At 35.1% G+C, this 21,569-nt stretch overlaps 1 protein-coding gene across 3 annotated transcripts in view; it reads left to right on the forward strand.

Annotated features, from left to right (window-relative positions):
- Positions 1-21,300, forward strand: part of SMC6 (structural maintenance of chromosomes 6) — a 39,455-nt gene extending 18,155 nt beyond the window's left edge. For 2 of the 3 annotated variants that reach the window (XM_058835898.1, XM_058835897.1), the window contains exons 9-28: positions 332-433; positions 645-764; positions 854-949; positions 2,087-2,233; positions 2,594-2,682; positions 3,243-3,407; positions 4,114-4,292; positions 5,282-5,483; positions 5,603-5,717; positions 7,062-7,222; positions 8,206-8,341; positions 9,255-9,335; positions 9,938-10,108; positions 12,237-12,374; positions 13,109-13,254; positions 13,949-14,074; positions 14,700-14,805; positions 16,615-16,767; positions 18,518-18,615; positions 19,909-20,357. In XM_058835898.1, coding sequence (XP_058691881.1) covers positions 332-433; positions 645-764; positions 854-949; positions 2,087-2,233; positions 2,594-2,682; positions 3,243-3,407; positions 4,114-4,292; positions 5,282-5,483; positions 5,603-5,717; positions 7,062-7,222; positions 8,206-8,341; positions 9,255-9,335; positions 9,938-10,108; positions 12,237-12,374; positions 13,109-13,254; positions 13,949-14,074; positions 14,700-14,805; positions 16,615-16,767; positions 18,518-18,615; positions 19,909-20,017 — 2,640 coding nt within the window. In that variant the 3' untranslated portion in view covers positions 20,018-20,357. Of the gene's footprint in view, positions 1-331; positions 434-644; positions 765-853; positions 950-2,086; positions 2,234-2,593; positions 2,683-3,242; positions 3,408-4,113; positions 4,293-5,281; positions 5,484-5,602; positions 5,718-7,061; positions 7,223-8,205; positions 8,342-9,254; positions 9,336-9,937; positions 10,109-12,236; positions 12,375-13,108; positions 13,255-13,948; positions 14,075-14,699; positions 14,806-16,614; positions 16,768-18,517; positions 18,616-19,908; positions 20,358-21,110 lie in introns of those variants that run through there. The other variant, XM_058835899.1, reaches the window with a different exon arrangement.
- Positions 21,301-21,569: the final 269 nt, after the last annotated feature.

Below are 21,569 nucleotides of genomic sequence, written 5' to 3' on the forward strand. Positions count from 1 at the left end.
AAGAAAAACAAGTTTCAAAGGCTCTTCATTAGAAAAAGGAGCTTGTCAGACAATAAAAGTTCCTGGGAGTATAGAGTGTTTCTGATAAACTCAAGAGGAACTGAACCAGCTGCTCTTCATCAAGTCTGGAGCCTAGCAAACAATTCAAATATCACATTGTGGCCCAAACAGGGGATGGAAGTTGTACTACCACAACCTGACCAGTTTTTTCACTTTGGATATCATTCAGCATGCAGGGATGCTGGGATGAATGGTCTGTCTGTCGTAATTATTGAAGGTCCACTTAGATAAGGTGCTGATCTCACATCTGCATCTTTTTATTCCTTTCTAGTTTTTTATGAAGGCAACTCAGCTGGAACAAATGAAAGAAGATTATTCATTTATTGGGAAAACTAAAAAAAATACTCGTGTTCAGATAGAACAAGGGGAAGAGGTATGTAAAAGTTAAATAAATTATTAGGACAGATATAAGTAGTGAAGGAAGTACAGGAGTTAAACTGCATAGTTTTGGATTTATTAGTTACTCTAATTATTATTAGAGACATTAGTGACATTAAATTTCAAAAAAAATAAATCTTTACAAAATTTTATATTATATCACAGCTTTTTTCAGTCATGATTGAATCCCTGTTTTCTTTTTTAAGCGTCTTGAAGAACTTAAGAAGCTTTATTTGGAAAAGAAGGAAATTTTCAAAAGTATTGCATTTGTGAATGACATGCAAAGTCGTCTCAAAGATTTGAAACATCAAATGGCGTGGGCAGTGGTAAATGTCTTGATAAAATACGTTTGTTTATGTGAAATGTGCTTCATTCCCAGTCTGCTGTGGATGTGCTAATATAGACTTCTCTTTAGGTGAGTGAGATGGAAAAAGAAATAGAGCTGCTCAAAGAAGGCATCAGAGCTGAAGAAGGAAATACAGAGTTCCTTCAGAAGGTAGAAGAATGCCAGGTACATATATGGTCTAAACCATATATCACTCTACCTGTAGTCACCCCCCAAATCAGAAATCGGTTGTGAAGGTTTTCTTGAGTATCACTGCCTTTAGAAATGATCAGTGATTTCAGTGGACCTTTGGAAGCTTTGGGATGGTTATGACTTCTGTACATGGCAAAAAAGAATAATTTTGTCATTTCATTTCATTATCATTTCATTCAATTGTCATTATCATTTGCATATGAAACACATTTTGTGCAGATAAATGGGCATCATTATCTTGAATCCAGAATCATAGAATAGTTTGGGTGGGAAGAGACCTTAAAGATCATCCAGTTCCAACCTCCCTGCCATGGGTAGAGACATCTTCCACTGGATCACGCTGCTCAAAGCCCCATCCCACCTGGCACTGAACACTTCCAGGGATGGGGCATCCACAGCTTCTCTGGGCAGCCTGTGCCAGTGCCTCATTATCCCCACAGTAAAGAATTAATTCCATATATCTAACCTAAATTTCCCCTCTTGCAGTTTAAACCAATTTTTCCTTGTTGTATCAACACAGATAATGAAGAGCCCCTCTCCAGCTTCTTTGTAGGCCCCCCTTCAGATACTGAAAGGCTGCTATGAGGTCTTCATGCAACCTCCACTTCTCCAGGCTGAATAGCCCCAAAACATTTTAGTCTAAAACTCCTATAAACCTTCTTTGTTAGCACGTATTTTCCTTTTTAAAAAATGTTTTTATTTTTTTTTTCCTTTTAAAAAGTATTAGTTTCACAATTGAGGCATTTTTGCTTTCATGTCTATGTAGTGATGAAGGAACATTGTCTAGACACTGTTTGATTTCTTTTGATATCATGGTACTTGACCTTACTGTATTAAGAGTCCTGTGTTTGAGTAAAATTTGAGATAGAAAAAAAGCTGTCTGCATGACAGATTTGGTAGTCTTCATTTCCCAAGAATGAACATTTATGAATTGTCATCATAGCATATCCATAGTGGCAATGACTTGCTTTATTTTTTTAAACCCAACAATACTCAAGCAATTGAGAGGTGTCAGATGGATCCTTTTGAGAGATATTTGTCCTGTAACATTGAGGTTTTTGAAGAAAATTTTGTTCCATTGCTACTTGTTTTGTTGTTTTTTCACCAAAGGCAAAAGTGAATGAAGCAGAAAAAAAGTACAAAGCAATACAAGACAAATTGATAACAGTAAGTGAAGAAGCACAAGCCCTTCATCCTCAGTATATTTCTTTGAAGGCTGAAGTGCAGGCAAAAAGAAAAGCAGTCAATGAAACTGAGGTAGGCAAAAAAAATTCTTTCAAAGTTCATGTCAATTTAAAGCTTTAAACTTGTCCATGCTTTACCCATCTGTAATTCTACACCTGTGTCTTTGCTTCTTGAGTCTGTAGTAGAGTTCAGAGAAGGTGCAATTTCCTGCCTGACTGGCAAGTAGTGTCTGTTTGGGCATGTTTTGGCATTTGTGTCTTTACATAGTTACTAAACAGTGTTAAGCTTAGATCAAAATCAATACATAAATGTAATTTTTGAAAATGAAGTTATATTTGTCTGGTTTGGTGCAGTTCAGTATTTACTCAAAACTGTAGTTACTTCAGAAATTATATCTATTTCTTAAACTACTGTATCCTATTTCCTTGATAGATCATTTGTAATCGTTCCAAAACAGAGTTAAAACGTCTGGAAAAAGACAGTACACAGCTATGTAAACGAATTGAAGAACTGAAAAGCTGGTAAATACAGATACAGTGAATATGTTGTATGTTTATTAAGATCTAGGTGGTAAAGAAGAAAGCTCTTCTGACTAATGAGAAAATCTGCAGTAATAGAAAATATTTATTTAGTCTTTAGGAGGGTCCAGTTAAATACCTGGATTTTTCTGATCCTGCTTCTTTACATACTGAGATTTTGACTAGAATGTCAAAAGAAGAGGCAGTTGGGTAGCAAAAGTGGCTTCTTTGTTGTTTGTTTGCTTGTTTGTTTGTGGGGTTTGTTTGTTTGTTTGGGGGTTGTTTTGTTTTGTTTTTGGTGATAACAGATACTCTCGCTTCCACGATAATGCAAAACAAATATGTCTTAAACTAAATGCAATAGGAATGTAGCTAGGGGGAGTTACATGTTATTAGAAATTTTACAAAAATATTTAAAATTGGCGTTATTGCTACGTAGATCCTGCAAGTTAGCAGAATCTTACATGTAACTGATGAGTAAATCTTCTGTATGCTACAAGTAATTCATGTCACTTGTAAAGCATCAGTATGGTTTTAAAATATGGATGTATGTTCTTTTCTAGTGCTAATCAGGTTTCAGAGCCTGAGAAATTGGAAAGACAAAGGAGAATTGCATACCTAAGGGAACAGTTAAAGGCATACCATGATGAAGAAATAATGATTGATCAGCAGGTGGATCAGTTTCAGCAGGCTATATCTAAGTGTAGGGAAGAACATTCTAGACTCAGGTAAGTTATGCTTTTTGAATGTAATTGTTTGCCTCTGTTTCAAGTTGGAGAAAATCCCTTTTTTATGTATCCCTTCTTAGGTACCTGTGATCCCTGAGGTGTTAGGCTCCAGGTTTTTTTCACATTACAAGAGAATAGATACACTTAGGAGTAATTACTACTTCTATAGTTAAGGCAGACTCACAGAGTCTTTGAGGCAAAGTGGTTCAAATATTATTTTAGCCCATACCCAAGACAGAAAAAACCAAAGCACTCTGGCTTTAATTTGGAAACATGAACTTGAGCAATGATTACCAGAGGGGATTATGGCAATGTCATTAAAGGATTTGAGAATTGTTCCTTATTGCACCTGGTGTATTAGTTTAAATGCCTCTTATCAATTATTGTAAAAAATGCTTACTGTGTGTTTTGTTGAAGATCTTTGAAGACAGTGAAATTGAAGCATATAATTAGAAATAAAATAAATTTATTATAATTTGTTAGAAATAAGTCTTGTAGAACTGTTGCAACGTAGTAATTTTCTATCTTGCTTTTTTTTTTTCTCATGTTTCTTGAAGCCATAAAACATTGCGTGTGTGTACGTAGCTTTACATTGAACTACTGACATCTTGATACACAGTGCTATTAGTAATTGAAAAACAAGGCTTTATAATTATTTTAGTGCACTTTAAGCTCTATAACTACTGAAAAAAATCTGTTATCTTAGGAGAGAAAGAAGTGAAGTGCAACAAGCACTGGATGCCCAGCAGAAACAGTTGAGAGACCTGAAAGATAGTAAAACAAACACTTTGAAAAGATTTGGACCACATGTACCAGCATTTCTTGAGGCACTTGAAGTAGCCTATAAACAAGGACGCTTTAGAAAGAAACCTCTTGGACCTTTAGGTAAGAATAATTCCTAAAACATATTTTCTCATGGGATATTTTTGTATGGGTGCTAATGTGTAATAGTGTCTTTCAGGGAAACTTTGTTCTTTAAAGAGCCTTTTCCTTCTGTACTTCCTGGACTAAAGGTTTTATCCTGGTAGGTTACCTTTTGCTTCTGTCAGGCACTCACTAACAGCTACTGGCCTTCCTCATTTTCCAGCTGTTTTTGTTGAGGTGTTTCACAATGGTAAACTTCCAGTGCATCCCTCCAACTCCCCCACACGCTCAAAGCATCAGAGAACGGTGCTTTGAGTGCTTCTTCCTCAATAGATAGCACTGTCCAGATCTTGGACAGATTTTGTTCAAAATGTCCAGTGGCTGACTTGTGGGTTTGTCAAATTTGAGATGTTTTGCATGGAACAAGTCAGACAGACCCAACTGAGGTTTTCTTGGGAGGCCTGCTTTTATCTGTCTTCTGTTCAGCACTGACAATGGCTGATATTTTCAGTTTGTGAATGGGAGGAAAGGTTTCAGCATATTCTGGATGTAAAGTACATGGCATTTACTGCAGGGTGAGAATGTACAAACGTGTGCTGCTGAAGACAGATGATATAATGGAAATCTTCATGTTGGTTTAATTTGCAGTACAGTTCCACTGCCTTCATTGTTAAAGCATTAAATTGTTGATAAGCTATCTTTGCCTGGATGCATTTCTGCTAAGCTGCCATAAAATTGGTACCCTAATGGAAGAAAACACAGGCCTCCAACTATGTGTAGGTGTCTCTAGGCAGAGAAATTATATGTTAGTGTACTCAGGTCTGTTGTAGAGTCTTTCAACTTTTAGTCAACCTCTTAATTTTTTATTCTGCCTGTAAGAAAGGTTTATTTTAGACTCTTAAAAAAACCTGCAATACAACAACACAAGATCCTTGAGTGGTAAAAATGCTCTACTGAATGTTTTGTCATGTAACACAGCACCTTAAGCCTTGCTTCTTATGTTTATTTAGGTGCTTTGATTCACCCAAAAGATCCTGAACTGATCTTGGCTATCGAATCCTGTTTAAAAGGCCTACTTCAGGCATTTTGCTGTGATAATCATAGCGATGAAAGAACTCTTCAGTTACTGATGTCAAAATATTATGCACGTGGACATAGACCTCAAATAATTGTAAATAAATTTCAGAATAAAATTTATGATACTAGTCAGAGGTAAGTATGTTTTGAATTTTGTTGTTTAGCCTTGATGATTGAAAAGAACTATTGGTAATTTATTTTTTTAAGAATCTCACATGAGTTTTATGAATGTTATTTTTTTTCCTTTGCTTCAGAGCTGTTCACCATCCAGAATTCCCGTCAGTTCTGACAGCATTGGAAATAGATAATCCAGTGGTTGCCAATTGCTTGATCGATATGAGGGGTATAGAAACAGTCCTGCTGATTAAAGTAAGGCTTTATGCTCCCTTTTGATCTTTAAAGAAACATGTGAAGCATTTATGACACCTTCACTGGAAGTGTCTCTAATGGATAAAAGAGGTAGAGGAAGTTTTGCTCCCCTTTCTGCCCCATGTGTTTCAGGACCTTTCCTGTTAGTTTCTGGGTTGTTTGCCACTACCTTTCTGGGCCTCTAAGTGCTGTAGTTTCCCAGTCTGAATGGTCCATGTGTGTGTAATAGAGCCTGACTGCTGGCTTTATCTCATGTCTCTCTGTTAATTTGTGGGTTCAGGATGTGCTGGTTTTGGGTAGTCCAGGAGTTACCAAAATTTGCAGCCTGCCCTACCAGTTGTATGTAGAGCTGGTAACTAAATTTTCTGACACTATCTGATTTCTGATCTTAATTGATTTTTGATTTTCTGTTAGTGCTGAAGATATGAGCTCGCAGATTAGATTACCGGTAAAATGTTCAAAATAAAAAGTTGAAAATAAAGTTTGTTATGTTTTTACAAAGGCGTGGTAGTCTCTAAGTTAGCAGAGTTAATGATCCTTACTTTTTGTGAATTTTATTTTTCTCCAAAATCTCTTGTCCCAATTTATCCTCTGACATTCTTACTGGAAAGAGGCAGTTCATGCTCTGTCTGAAGCTAAGCTGACTGTTTATCAAGCTTGGCTGTCACTGAGTGAGTTACATAACATCTGAACCTTGCAGGCTTTTCTCATGGCAGGAATGTTGGAATTGTTCTTCCCCCTCTGCCTGAACTAACCAGTGATTTTCTTAACATCATTATCTTTGAACCCTACCTGAACAATTTCAGCTGAATCTGAAAGAAGTTTTCTGTATAGAAAAGGATACATCAGAATGGATAACATGGTTGCCTTGGACAAAGGCACTTGTGACCACTTAGTCTGGCACTGCCAATCTTGGGTTTTTTTACTAACATGTTTCCCTGAATTTCAATTCAATGTTGTTCGATGTCCTTCATACCTTGCTTTGGAAGCTTGTTTCCTCTGTTTATTCTACTTTTAACATTTGAGTATATCTCTGCATAGTGACCTTCTGGTTAATGATTTTTTTTTCCCCAAGGCGAATTATAGGGGACTGATTAGACTACAGAATTCACAAATAAATGGCCAATTAAACTTAGTGGGTTCTTGAGAACATAAATGTCTTACTCGACTAAGAAAAGTAGATTATTGACATTGCAGATAATTTTCACATTCTTTAATTACTATATTTCTTTTCATTGAGAATTGAAATTATTTCTGGGTGAAAATACCTAGACAACTTCTAAATTCTTGTATTTAATTATGGTTGATTTTCTGCTGGTATTATAAGGCCATTTTGTTTTTCAGAGTAACCGTAGGGCTCGTGAAGTAATGCAGTGCAATCGGCCTCCAAAAAACTGTAAAGAAGCTTTCACTGCTGAAGGTGATCAGGTATTTGAACGACGGTATTACTCTTCCAATTTTGTCAGACCCAAGTTCCTAAGTCAAGATCTTGAAGCAGAAATCAGGTTAGCATCTTGTAACGTGTTTGTAGAAAGTGCACTCGTTGGCATGAATAGTGGAATTGCATATTTGTCTGTTTGCATGTACACTACTCTCTAGTGTCTCCATTTTCTTTCTGAGATTTACACTTCTTTTTTGAGAATTCTAGAAAACCAGTGTCTTTCTGTGATAGGGACAAACTTGTGTTGTATCTAGTTATCTTTAGCTTGTGGCATGTAGGTCTTGCCCACCAAGTAGGGATTTGCAGTGCTCAATACTCCAGGAAATCTAGCTATCTTCTTTTTTATGCTTGGTCAAAAAGAGTGTGGAGTCAAAAGTTGTTTCTTCAAAAATGCAATATTTGAACAGTGGTGTCATAGCTTACTGCAAGGGAGACCTGACTATTCAAACCAAAGTTGTTAGCGCACATCCTCCTACTGGTTTCAAACTTTGCATCTGTGTTTCCTCAGGCCTTTCACTTCATTCATGGTAGATATCTCTGAGAATTCCCTCACCTATTACATTTTTAGGGTTTTTTTCTCTCATTGCTCTCAAAATGGTAGTTGAAAAAGTGAAATGTACTTCAAAGATTACAAACTTGAACTGTCACCAAGAAAATTCATGACAATAGAATACTTTAATTTTGAGGCTCAGATTTTATTAGAGACATATTAGGTAATTTTAGTATTCATAGCTCATGGTATAAACTGAATTGAAGGTTAAAATTTATTTCTACAAATTCAAAAGTTTTAAATATGTCAGTTAACTGTAGTTTGTTCATATCAGTACGTAATGAATTTCTCTCAGAGATTATTTTAACTTTCAAAGTGTTACAGGCATTCTGTTACCAATTTTGCTATGGGGAGTGATGTAGGCTAGTTAAAAAGGAGCGTGTTGTTACCCTTTGTCTTGTCATGCAAGTAATTTTTATTTGTGTATTTCTGTATGTGTGTGTGTCAAATAATATCTGTGTAGTATCTAACATCTCAATATCACTTTGTTTATAAAGTCACTTGGATAAAGAAATTGAAAATAAAAGGGCACAGTTGACAACATCTCAGCAACGCTTACATTCCATTGAAAATGAAATTAGGCAGAATGAAGATCATCTCTATGGTCATCGGAGACACCAAAAACAACTACAGGTAAAAATAGGTACCGTGTTAGTTTTTAGAAACTCCTTAGTCTTCCCCTATTTCATTTTGACTTCTGCAGTCTATTTGGAGTCCCTGATAGTTTTTAATTTTTCTTCTTACTTTTGTTGTTTGCTTTCATGGTTTTTATTTTTGTCATATGCTTTTATGAGGACAGAATGATAGAGGCCACATGAATCCTAGCATATGCTCTTGTTTCTGTTTGGTGTCTTTCCCCACCCTTGTGTTAAATCTTGCAAATTTCTACTGCTTTTTTTACACTAGTAGTAAGTTGTTACAAAGACACTTCCATCATATAATGCTTTTCCCTCCTTTATTTCTGTTGAGCCTTGTACATTCCTAGAATCTTGTTTATCTTCATGCTCTTCTGGTATATTCTTAACCCATCTTGATATGCTGAATATTTCTTCTTTAAGTTTTCTTCATTTTAATTTCTTTATAAACCATTTTACAGCTGTTAGCCTCCTTTCTGTGGTCTCTGGTACTTCTAGGTAGGATATATATTTGTGGTGGCCAATGGTGCTCCAGATAGGCAGTGTAAACTAATAGATACTATGTAAGGTTATATTCAGTAAATTATAAGTAAGAAGCAGCAAAAACCCAGGCATGTGGTCCTAAATACTGAAGATAAATACTTGGAGGAAGAAAAAAAAGTATTTTATTCAATTGTCACACTGAATGGAAATATGATAACTTTTAATGAATTAAAGTGCATGAGTTTCAGAACAAGTTATATCTCATGGAAATTAATTCCACAGGTGGGTGTGAAGAGTTGTGTCTCTTGTTAGTCACTAATGAAACTAAAAAATGCACGGATCTTCTTTCCTGTGATGACTTAAATGAACAGATGTGAACTTTTCTCTTTAGTTGAGCTCCAGAGCATGTATTTTCTTTATCTTCTCAGGTAAAAGTACGAACAGCAAATGCAGAGATAGCAGACCTTGAAAACGTGGAAGAGCACCAGTCAGCGGACATCCATATATTAGTAAGAATAGATTATTCAGTTATGTCTAATCAACACATGAATAATGTCTTTTAATGTTGGCAGTGTTTTGAAATAAGCAAAGTTGGATAGTGAAGAACGTCACACTTGCCATAATTTAAATATTTCTGTAAATTGAGTGATTTGATTTATTTTTTCCCCTCGGGTTTTGCAATACTTGTCTTTTTGAATGAAAAAGTATTTATTATGATAATTCATTAGGAACAGTGTTATTTTGTAGGAGATAACAACAATCCACTTACTCTTCCTGCATTGCACTGTATATTGGATGTATATTGACCACAGATCCAGAGGGAAGTTAAAATTACCCTGTTCTCAGTCTTTTCATCATGACTCCCAAATAAAATCCTCTTAATTTTCAGTCACATAAATATGAAGTTCCACTTTTATTTTGCAGCTTGATTTAGTGGTCTCCGACAAGATCTGTCAGTCTCTTCCTTCTACATTGAGCTGCTCCTACTCTTACTGGAGTTAATACATCATGTAATACTGTACTTTAATATTGATAGTAAAATAAAAATCTGGTACAGTAGTTTGCAAATGTGTCTCCTTTTATTATTCTTAACTTTAATACATTTTGACAGCAAGAAGAAGCTGAAGAAAATAAGAGTAGGATGGAGAGTGTAAAACAAGATATGCAGCTACAAAGCAGAGAAATGCAAGAACAGAAAAATATTCTCCAAGCAGCTGAAAAAAAATTAGAAGAAGTGAAAGAAAAAATTCATCAAGTAGAAGAAATTGCTGCCCCGATTAAGGTAACTATAATTTTATATTGTATTTTTGATTTGTTCCATTTGTATGTCAAGGTGAATGAGGTTAAGAAGATGAGAGGCAGGCGAAAAGAACTTGTAGTTGCCTGATGTACTTAAGGTCTATCTAGAAAGTGGAGATGGAGCATTCCATCTAAGAGCGTGTTGGAAAATAAGCTTGGTGATATTCTGAAGGTGACGTTGATTGTTACATGTAGTCACTGTAGTGTTTTATGTTTAAAGAGTTTGTTTCTGGATATCTTTAGTCATGGAGTGAAAAGGAAGGAAAAACAATTTCCTTTACTTTCCTTTCTCGTGCATCACATTTGTTGTTTTTGCTTATTTGTTCCTAGGAAACTTTGGCTAAGCATAACTGTTCATTTCTCAAAATAGCATTTGAAGTTCTATATGAAGTGGTTGCTTTTTATGAAATTACATAATCACAGAAGGTACCAGTATATAGTTTTACTTATTCAAGACTACAAAAGGCACCTGGAAATGGCAAAGAATAGCAAGATTTAAGATAAATAACAGAATGGTGATATGCAAAATTTGATATTGGCAAATTGAAGACAGTCTCAGATTGGCAAGAAGAACTCATGGTTTAAAAATAGAAAACAGATACAAGAGTTCAGAACCATCTATACTATAAACTTGTAGAAGGATGAACTGAAGAAAACTTAAAAGATCACTATGGGAATCTCTTGTATGTCTCACTTAAACTGTAAATTGCTGTGTAGTCTGCCCAAATTAAAAGAGCAAACAAAAAGACTAAGGAAACAGGTCAGCAAAGCAACAGATAAATGCATTAGTTCTAATGTATCTAATATGGAAATTCTAGAGATATGATCTATTTTAAAGGAACCACTCTATGGAAAGAGATTTATTCAGAATATGGAAGCATTATTGCATGTTATTTAGAGCACTGAACACAATTAAGAGAAGCACTGAAATTTCTACTGAACCTATTCACTGAAAAGGTTTTAAGTCAGATGTGTTGTTAAGTGCTCTACAATTTTTTAATGAACTGTTGGCAGATAGCAGTTGTTACTTAAAGATAGGATTGGAAAAATGTAAGAGCATCTGTTATTGTTGGTGATAGTTGGCTTTCTTGTTTGTTGCTGTGGGGTTTTTGAGTTGTTTCTTGTCTTTTTTTGGTTTGGTTTGTTTGCTTTTTATTTTTGTTCGTTAAGCCATCTAGTTGACAGGAATGAGGAAGGAAATGATGTCCTAATTTATATCATTCTTTATACCTCTTTGCTTCTCTGGAAAGATGTATCACTTCAACAGTACCAGTACTTACATGGTATAGAGGTTGCTGGTGAAGGGTCTGGAGCTCAAGTTCTGTGAGGAGCAGCTGAGGGAGATGGGGCTGTTTAGTCTGGAGAAAGGAGGCTCAAAGAGGACCTTGCCACTCCCTACAGCCACCTGAAAGGAGGTTGTAGTGAGGTGTGGCTCAGTCTCTTCTCCCCGGTAACAAGTGACAGGAGGAGGGGAAATGGCTTCGAATTGCACCAGGGGAAGTTCAGTTTAGATATGGGGAGAGAAATTTTCATGGAAAGGGTTGTAAACCACTGGAACAAACTTCCCAGGCAAGTGGTGGAATCACCATCCATGGAAGTGTTCAAAAAATTATGGCTACATTGTACTGGGGGATGTGGTTAGTGGTGTATATGGTGGTGGGTTTGGGTTGATAGTTGTATTTAATGTTCTTAAAGGTTTATTCTAATCTTAACTATTCTATGATTCTATGATTTTATTACAGGTATAGCAGGACACTGAATTTTCACACAGAAATAGAGTTCTGGCTGATGTCACACAGTTATCAGAAGTTCCAGATAGAATGTAGCATAAAAAATAAATACAGGTTTTTGAGCTTTAGGAGAAAGCATAGCTTTTTTTAAAGATGGAAACATCACCTCAAGATATAATTCCTAAAATCATTGCATGTATTTATTCCTTATCAGAATTAAGCATAGACTTTCTTGTAAGCTGCTGTTAAAGCTCCCAGACTCTAGAAGCAGTGTTACTGAAAGCAAAATAAGTTAGAACAACCGGTGAAAAGTCAGTAAACACTAGAGAAATTCTCAGGAATCTACCCCAAACAGTTCACATCATGATTTGTTCCAAACAGGCTGAATTGAACCAGGCTGAGTCAGAAGTGGAGAACAGTAAACGCCATTTGCAGCACTATGAAGACAAGCAGAGAGAACATGTGGCTTGCATAAATAAGCACAAAGATTTACTAGTTTCCAAAGGAAAGGAATTAGAGGTACGTGTGTGGGGGCTTTTTTTTTTTAGCTATTGAAGTCAGGTGGTCATGATTCTTCTAATATTTAGTAATAAATCATTCCACTTGTATAACGTACAGACCTTATTAATATACTCAGCTACACTGAGTATTCTCTCAGCTATGTCCTATGCTGACTGTGTAAAGTAATTTTGTGTAAGTGAATTGAGGCCTCATTTTTTCTGATGGGACACCATTTCTGTCTTGATAGATAAGTCAGGGTTCAGCCATTTCTTCTGTCTTTTGCAATTAGATGATTAAAATTACTTAAAATCTGTGGCTAACTTGAATTGAATAATATTGTTTTGGTTTCTTGGATGGTAGGTTTTTCTTTGTACAGGCCCCATATCTGATCTTTTGAAGACTTACCTAATCAGGCATTATTAACTAGCTCTGAAATGGCATCCACAAAGACTTTTGGAAAACTGCCCTATTTAAATATGGTGATTTTGGTTCCTTATTTATCTGCATTAGCTAAATAACTGTGATTGTATTAAAAATCTTGGATACAGTTCTTGGCACTGAAGTAACTCCCCATGTGTAAATGTTGTCAATAAAATTGTTTACTGGGTTTGCTGTAATGGAAACAAAAAGAGCACAGAAATATTGTTCTTGCTTGGAGTTCATGTTTTTCTGTAGCATAAAATACTTGTTGTGAAGACTAAACACATTTTTGAAAAATATGACAATTATTTGAGCTTCAAACATTCCTTTAGGAGAAAATGGCAAAAGCAAGGCAAATCTTCTCAGACCGCATCAAGGTCAGCAGAACTGTTAAAAGTCTTGATGCAGAAATGAATCGCTTGAGAGAGAAGATAAATTCAGAAAGCAGTCACCGTGGAAACAGAGAAGAAATAATCCAGTAAGTCATCTTTACTGTCTAAAACAGTTTAGGTAAGATAGAAAAGAGAGGGGACAGAAGAGTTTTCTTACTGACTCACTATGTGTTTATGTGTGTTTTTAGTACTTAAGCTATGTATGAAGGTGTAGAAGTGTGTTGTGCTGATCCTCCCAGTACTGAACAGATTTAAGAGTCCTGAAATACCTTGCAGTGATTTTAAGCAGCATCTTATGGTATTACCAATAATCAGATACCCTCTTAGTGTTTGGAAGTATCCCAGTTATAACTACACAAATTTAACTTGCTGTTGTTTTGTTGTATTAAGCATAATTAATTTTTGTGTATTAAGTATAATTCTAGTTTGAGTAACTAATGTACAAGCTTGGCAGCTCCTTGAGGTTTTGACTTCAGTGTGTTTCAAGGAAGCACTCCCCTCAGATATTTTTGAGCATGGGAAAAACAGTCATTCATTCTCCTTGGTGAAAGAGTTTATTTTCAAAAGAGTTAAAAGAATTAAGATTTAATTTTTGTCCACATTTTATTTGCGAACAGGGTCTTACTTGACTTATCAGGTGCTTTTGGCTTCCACATAAATCCTGACAAGAAAGTTTTAATTTGAATATTTTGATTATCAAAATGATTTTCAGCATTTTCAACAATAGCTCAGTTTTAATGTAATGCATATTACTCCTGACCTTTCTGTTAATTAAAACAGGCAATTTCATTATGCAAAGGAAAGATACGAGGATGCAAGCAATAAAGTAAAGAATTTAAGGAGATTTATTGCTGTGCTGGATGAAGTAATGACAGAAAGGCTCAAAGTGTATCGGCAATTCCTAAGGTGAGTTTAAGGCAGTGTTCACAACAATCTTCTTAACCTAAGCTTGCTCCCAGTTTGTTTTATCATGCCTGAGAGTTTAGAGGCAGCCTGTACTGACAGCTGGAAAAGCAGTAAGGTAGTGAAGCCTGTATTATTCTTCATCCCAAAGACCTCAGCTGTGCTGACTTCATCTGAAGTTCTGTTTGAGTGATGGCTTTGGTCAGTAAAATGTCAGCACCATACTAGAACTTGAAATAATCTGAGCTGTCACTCATTTTTATTGATTATAATCAGTGGTGCTGATGTGGGCCAAACACTGCTCTGTACTGAAAAATTTTGAAGACCTTGATTCAGATTTTGTAATTTGACAGCTTCTTCTGCATTACTGTGTACACGCCTTCTTTCTTGCTTCAGTACCTTAATATCCTATATCTACCCATGAAGATTTTGTTGTTGCCTTCCTTCAAAAGGATTCTGTCCAGTATGTGTAATGTCGCCCACTTGAGAGTGCAGGTGATTTTGGGAGAATGTTGTTATTGCAGGAGGGCTTAATACTTAATGATGTGGAACTGTTGATGAAAATCTGTTGTCACTTTTTCATGTATTTAAAAACTTGCTCCCCTCATGTTTGTTTTCTTGATTGAAGGAGCCTTTCTATGCAATGCAAACTCCACTTTGAGCAATTATTACGTCTTCGAGGTTGCTCTGGACATATAGTTTTTGATCACAAGAATGAGACACTTTCCATAACAGTAAGTTATTTTATATTATTTCAATTACCATAATACATAATGAATTATTATTTATTTTAGTCTCGGGTGCTAGAAATGCATTGCAAATGATAGAATAAGTTGTTTTTCCCTCTCCAAAATGTGATACACTAAGTTGTAGTGCTATCAATATTCTGATCAAGTTATCAATTTAATCACATAAAAGAGTTAATTATGATTACAAGTAGAAAATTGTGGAATATAAGGTATAGAAATGTTAGGAGTGTTGTGCTTGAAATATACAGCCATAGGAACCTCACCAAGAAGTCACTGGACTTCTATGTTATGGTTGAGAAACTCTGGAGACTGTCATGCACACCAGTTATGCTGCTTGGAAACCCGCCTGCCCTTCCCAGCTTGGTTTGAATATCAGTGGTTCCAACCAGTAGACCTCAGTAGAGATGACCAATGATTATTTTAGGATAAGAATATTGATGAAGTTATATAACTAACGAAAGTAATTTCAAAGGTTAAATTTAAGAGTGGGCATATTATGCATAGTAGGTAAAAGAACTTACATAGCAATGATTCAGCAGAAAAAGGATGTAGAAATGGCTGGATTTTGTCTGTTGAGCAGGAGTCATTGGAGGAGTTTCCAAAAGCCTGTGTGAAGAATTGTCTGCTTAATCACATCAAATTGGTGTTAGATAAGTTTCTTTCATCCCATTTGGTAACAGTTGGATGTTGTTGAAAACAAGCAAGGACAGAAAACATTGCCATTTTAAATAGGCATGTTGCTGGGTTAAAAGGAATAAATGTGGATTGGTCATCCAGTCTTTCAAAATAACTCATTCCTGGCTCATTGATAGAAGTTCAGCAGTTATTTGTGTGACTGTATAATGGCTCTAGTTGTTATTTGAACAGCTTAATGTAAGAAAGCTTCAATAAGTTGGTGTTTTTTGTGGGGTTTTTTTCTGTACCTTTTAACATACATCCCAAAAAGTTTTATCATGGATTTATTTTCTTTTGTTTCTGTGGGAGACTTCAGTTTTCAGGATTAAGGGGGAAAATTTGCAGTGGCAACATAAATACATGTCACAGTCCTAATTAGACAGGTGAAGCACATGTATCTGAAGAGCTAAACTCAGTCCATAAAATATCAAGTCATTATTGACTTTATCAGAATATATTTTTGTAATAGCTGATGTCTCCAGTATCTCACAAAAGAGATCTGTATTTAGTCAAGGAATGTAAGTTGCAAAAAGAAAACAATTCCCTGCAGAAAAAGATTCCACTTCAAAATAATCCTTATTTGCCTACTTAACTTGTTAAAGGCAATGCAATTAGCAGGGCAAGAAAATGCTGAAGTTCCATCTTACAGGAGTGCCACAAGATGTCATCATAATCAATGTAACCAAATGCCTGTTCACAATGTTTTGTGTATTCCATGTAAAGAATCCCTTCCTCATTTAAAATTATTCTGTAAATCAATTACCTGCTTTTATATTGTACCTGGTAACCATTGGTTTTTACTGCTATGTCAACATGGCATTTATCAAACACTGTTTAACAGCTATCAAAAATAGAGATTTGAGTAACAAAACTCTGGCAGAGTCATTCGATCAATTCAGTGTGTATGATTGTGATAGAGGAAGTTGCAGTGATCCTAGAAATGTGCTACTAAATGTTTAGGAGCCATCCCATTCCAGAATAGCAGTTGCAGTGAAATGCAGAAAATTGTTTTCAAGTGATGTCTGTCTGTTCATGTATAATGTGTTTGCTGTTAAAATTATGATTGTTAGTATGTCTTTATGTCAGATTTAAAAATTGCTCCAATATTTTTATTTTAAGGTTCAGCCTCGAGAGGAAGAAAAAGCTGCCCGTAGTGATCTAAGATCTTTATCAGGAGGTGAACGTTCCTTCTCCACAGTTTGTTTCATTCTTTCTCTGTGGAACATTTCTGAATCTCCTTTCAGATGCATGGATGAATTTGATGTCTTCATGGTATAGTTTTAAATTAAACTATGTCTGCTATTCTGATTTGTATAAATTAGTGAAATAGTTGGGTTGTTACTTGTATTTGGTTAGATTTAAAACCACTATAGATAACTTTAAATTATAAAAAGCCCCCAAACCAAAATCAAAATCCCCCAAAACGAAATTTGTTAGTGATCTTTTTCACTTGGTGCCATAGTCTAGTTGTGGTGTAGGGACATGGGTTGGACTCTTTGATTTTGGAGGTCTTTTCCAACCTAGTCATTCTCTTGAATTCTGTTGAATTTGTTTGGTGACTTTTGAAGCTTATTTTGTTTCTGACGTTGGTATCCAGAAATGTGAGCCTTTCTGTAAATTTATGTGCTCAAACCTTTGTCCATCACAAAAGTAATAAATCAGCTGTTACTGTGTTTGTCGGAGGTTGACTCTGCATGTTGCTGGGACATTCTGGGCTTGGCACATGCTTTGATTTCTACCAATTTTGAGATCAGTATTGGGGTTTTGCAGAGCAAATGTAGCAGTTGGGTTCACTGTTGCTACTTATTTTACAGAAACTCATAATTCAGCTAGGAGCATGTTTCCAAGATGTTGAAATGCAGAATAATGAACAATAAATATTAATTGTAGCTAAAACTGATAAATCATATTTTTTTGTACCACTTCCCTGGACAAGCCACTAACCCATTTTGAAATTTCTTTTTTAAGATTTATTTCCTACTTATTAATATGCAGGGTGGTGTGAGTTTGAGAAAATATTTACTTCTGTGAGACAAAGATTTGATACTGGCTCATTTAATTTTGCTTCAGTGTCCCTTCCTCATAAATCATTTATTTACTATGAATCATTTAGAAGGAACAAAGATAATGTAGTTTATATTAAGGAATTTCAAAAAGGACAGTATGCATCTAAGGTAGTTTTTCAGCCAACTTTCAAATCTTAGATTCTCTTTTTAAAAGTTAGTTGTGCAGAAGTTCATCCATCTTTCTGGGAAAGGATGGTGCTCAGAACTGTAGGCCTTGCAAAGAACTGGCATGTTATCTGTTCCATAAATTATTCCACACAACTTGTCTTTCCTCTGCAGTGCCAGTAAGTGCAGCCTTACTGTCCACACTTGCTGTAGGTGTAATCACAGGGCCCCACCACACGAGGACTCCACGCTGTATTTTTGTGGGAAATCTCTGCTTTCATGAGGAGCAGAGCTTTGTTAGTCCCTAATAACAAGCTAATAACAGTTTCCTATTGCACATCCTTTTCAGTAAGCCCAATATGTAAGGTTGCATTCAAAATAATGATAATAACAATAATAATCTTAATAAAATCCAACTCCATAATATCACAGGTTTCATGGAGCCCTTAAATCCTTTCAGGTGATTTTTCAGGCAGGATTTTACAGGAAGCATTGTTCTGTTAAAGTACAGTTCATCTCAGCATACCAGTAAAGAAAGAAGTACTGTATGTTCATCAATGATAGAAAAACACTATAAATAGATGAGTGTGTGATTTTTCTGATAGAAGCTTTCCATTGCTCATGTATGCTAAAAAGAACAGTCTAAGAATTTCCCAGGCTATAATTTGTAGCTTTTAGATTTTTACCCTAATGTTTCTCCAGTTTTTCTTAGTTTTTGTTAGTCTTATTTAGATATTTTCTTTAGCCAGCCTTGACTGTATAGCATTTAATTCTGGTAGGTTTTCTAGAATCATGTTTTCTAATGTATTTATTATGTCAGTACCACTACCTGACAGATCTTTTGTCTTTAGGATATGCTTAACAGAAGAATTGCTATTGATATGATTCTGGAGAGAGCTGACTTTCAGCGACATCGACAGTTTATTTTGTTCACCCCCCTGAGCATGAGGTAATACTGTTGTGTTTTTTTTCAGGATACAAGAATTGCAAGGGAGTTCTCTTGCAAGGAGTGTAACTTGAAAAAGTTGAATATGAGGAGAAAGATATTTTGCTGTTTGTAGCAGTAGAACATGAACAATTAAGCAGTTCATTGCTGATGGTTCTGTGAATTTAAAGGTTTTTTTTACTCTTCCTTATATAATGGTAATTCAGTGGGACTTGAATCAGTTCATCTGGAATAAAACAACTTTTAGAAATGTTTTCTTTTGTCAAACAGGCTCTTCTTAGCATAGCTTTGTATGTCCCTCTCCCCTTCCAAAAACAGCAAGACATGGGATCTTCTCTGTTAATGCTACACTACTTTTGAGGGGTTTGTCATTTCTATCAATTTTATTTTCTGGGTTTTACTGTTGCTGATCCAGAGACTCATAGCTTACACCATGCTTTAAATTTTTGATCTAGTGGTTCAAAATTCTTTCAAAACCTTTATATAAAATCCTGTTAGAGCCATTCCCAGTTTAAGGGGACATATCATGTCTCTAACCTTGTGCAGCCAACCCAGCCCAGTGTAACCAGTAAAGCCTGAGAGGGTAATCAAAGCAATCTTCAAAAGGTTGATTTATTCCTAATTGTCTTCCCTCACTAAAGTACACAAAAAGTAGGGTAGTGGTATCTGTTGCTATTCCAGTGGAAATGCTTTTGTGGAGATTTTCTGAAACTAATAAACACGCAAGAATTTTTTATATGGTTACTGTTGAAAAAATGAATAATTCAAGTTCAGTTTGAATTTGTTATATTGTTCCATGATTCATGTTAAGCAAACATTAAATTTAACAAAAATATGGAGGAAAATTCAGGAAAAATCCATTTAGGATAATCAATGGAGATGCCTGTGTAAATTTATATTTAGTAACTTTGCTCATTCTTAGTATGTTGTGACTGATGACATGTGTGTACAGTGTGTGCTACTTCAGGATCTGTAAGGCAAATCCTGACTTGTATTCCATCATTTGTTCATTTGGAGGTTTTTGTAAAAGAATCTTTTTTCTAGTTAAGGCAATCTAATTGTTAGAATTCACATGATTGAAATGAGTGCTTGTCTTTACCTCAAGCTTTTATTGATATCGGGTCCAGGATCAGTTCAGTGAAGCCTGAACTTCACCCAATGTTACTTTTTTTTAAAACTGTCAAAGAAAAAAGTTGGTGTTATTTAAAGGAAAATATGTAATGTAAAGAATCAAATGAAAATACTAAAATTCTTGGAGAAGAAAGATTGTTTAAATGATGCATCCTTTATTTTTAGTTCTCTGCCTACGAGTCCCCATATTCGAATCCTACGCATGCCAGACCCTCCAAGAGACCAAAGAACACTGAATTTTCAAAATAGGAATGACAGAGATGAAGATCAATAAGTATCTCTGTATGAATATGGTATAATATTGAAGATAAATGTGGAATAATATATGTAAAACTATTGCTTCCTGATTCTGAAAAAGATTACAATTTGTTAGATACTCTCAGGAAGATATTTCTGTATTATTATTATTAATTATTTTTTAAAGGATTACTGTGTGTGCACAGAACAAGAATAAGCACAGTTTGGATGAGGAGAAAATTTTGAATGTTCTGTTAATATTTTTAGCTACCAATTATAGAATTTTTTTATCTGTTGTTCTGATTTTTTCTTCTGGAAAAGTTGAAATATATTTTGTATAACTATAAAATAATATTTTAATAAACTGTTTGAACTGATACTTGTGGTAATGTTTTAGTGTCTCTACACACTTAAAATTGTCGTTAAGTTAAAAATAATTGTTTTCTTCCTAGCTGTGTTTTATTTCTTAAATGTGTGTTAGGTAATTAATAGCTACAATAAAATGCGTTTCATTTATTTTCCAGTGAAACCACAGTAGCTGAACATGAGAAGCTATTAGAACTTACACTTTAATAATTAGAAAAGTGAAAAATTTATATGTAGTATATTATATTGGCAGGAAAATAGTTCTTTCATTCCTTTCCTAAAGAGTTTGAGTGTCTTTGGACATGAGCTTACAAAACCCAGCAAGCTGTGTCTTTATAAACCTATAATCTTAATTCCAGTTTACTGGTTCTTACACACTCTTGAATTTCTAGGTATAGAATAAGTCTCTAAATATGAATTCTATGTTATGAATTTAAAATGTATTTTAAATTAATTTATAAATTTATTTATTCTATTATAATTATTATAATAAACTAAAGAGAAACAAGTCTTTCCAATATATAGGAATTAAGTAGAAAAATAATTTTGGGATATAATACAGTAATTTTTCTACAGCATTGTAGACCTGTGTTTTGTTGGGTCTCCCTGCCCTCCATCCCCTCCCACATTTCCCTGGGACTAGAGCACTTAAACTTGTTTAGATATTGCAAGCATTTATTGGGGATAAGAGGGAGAAAGAAGAACCAGATTTTTCAGTCACTCAAATTAACCTTTTTTTCCTCTCCTGTTCTTTTTTTCTCCAGGACCTTGAAATTTTTGGCAACTCTTCAAAAAAAAAATCACTTTTTAGAGTTCAGCTGCATTTCTTTTTTGTTGTTTTGGGGTATTTTTTGTTGTTTGATGTTACGCGGCTACAAAAGCTATTGAGACTACTCAGAGAACAACATTCAGCATTTTCTGCACTTTTTTACGGAATAGCAGTTCCTCAATAAAACCTTATTACAGTGTAAGTTTTTACTTTGCAGCGTAATTTGTTTTCAGTTGCAGCACCATATTAAACTTGTAGGTTTCTTTAAAATATGGAAGCTAGGTAAGACTTGTAGGAAATACACCTTATAGAATCACAGAACCATAAAAAATGCTGATTTGGAAGGGACCCATCAGCTGCATGATGTTCCCAGCTGACTTCTGGCAGGTTGAATCCTGCATAAGAAGGGCAGTTGAGGTGGAAGTGTCCCTTAGTTCCTCAGAGAACCATTCGT

This window comes from Poecile atricapillus, chromosome 3, assembly GCF_030490865.1.
Source record: "Poecile atricapillus isolate bPoeAtr1 chromosome 3, bPoeAtr1.hap1, whole genome shotgun sequence".
Taxonomy (NCBI): Eukaryota; Metazoa; Chordata; class Aves; order Passeriformes; family Paridae; genus Poecile; species Poecile atricapillus.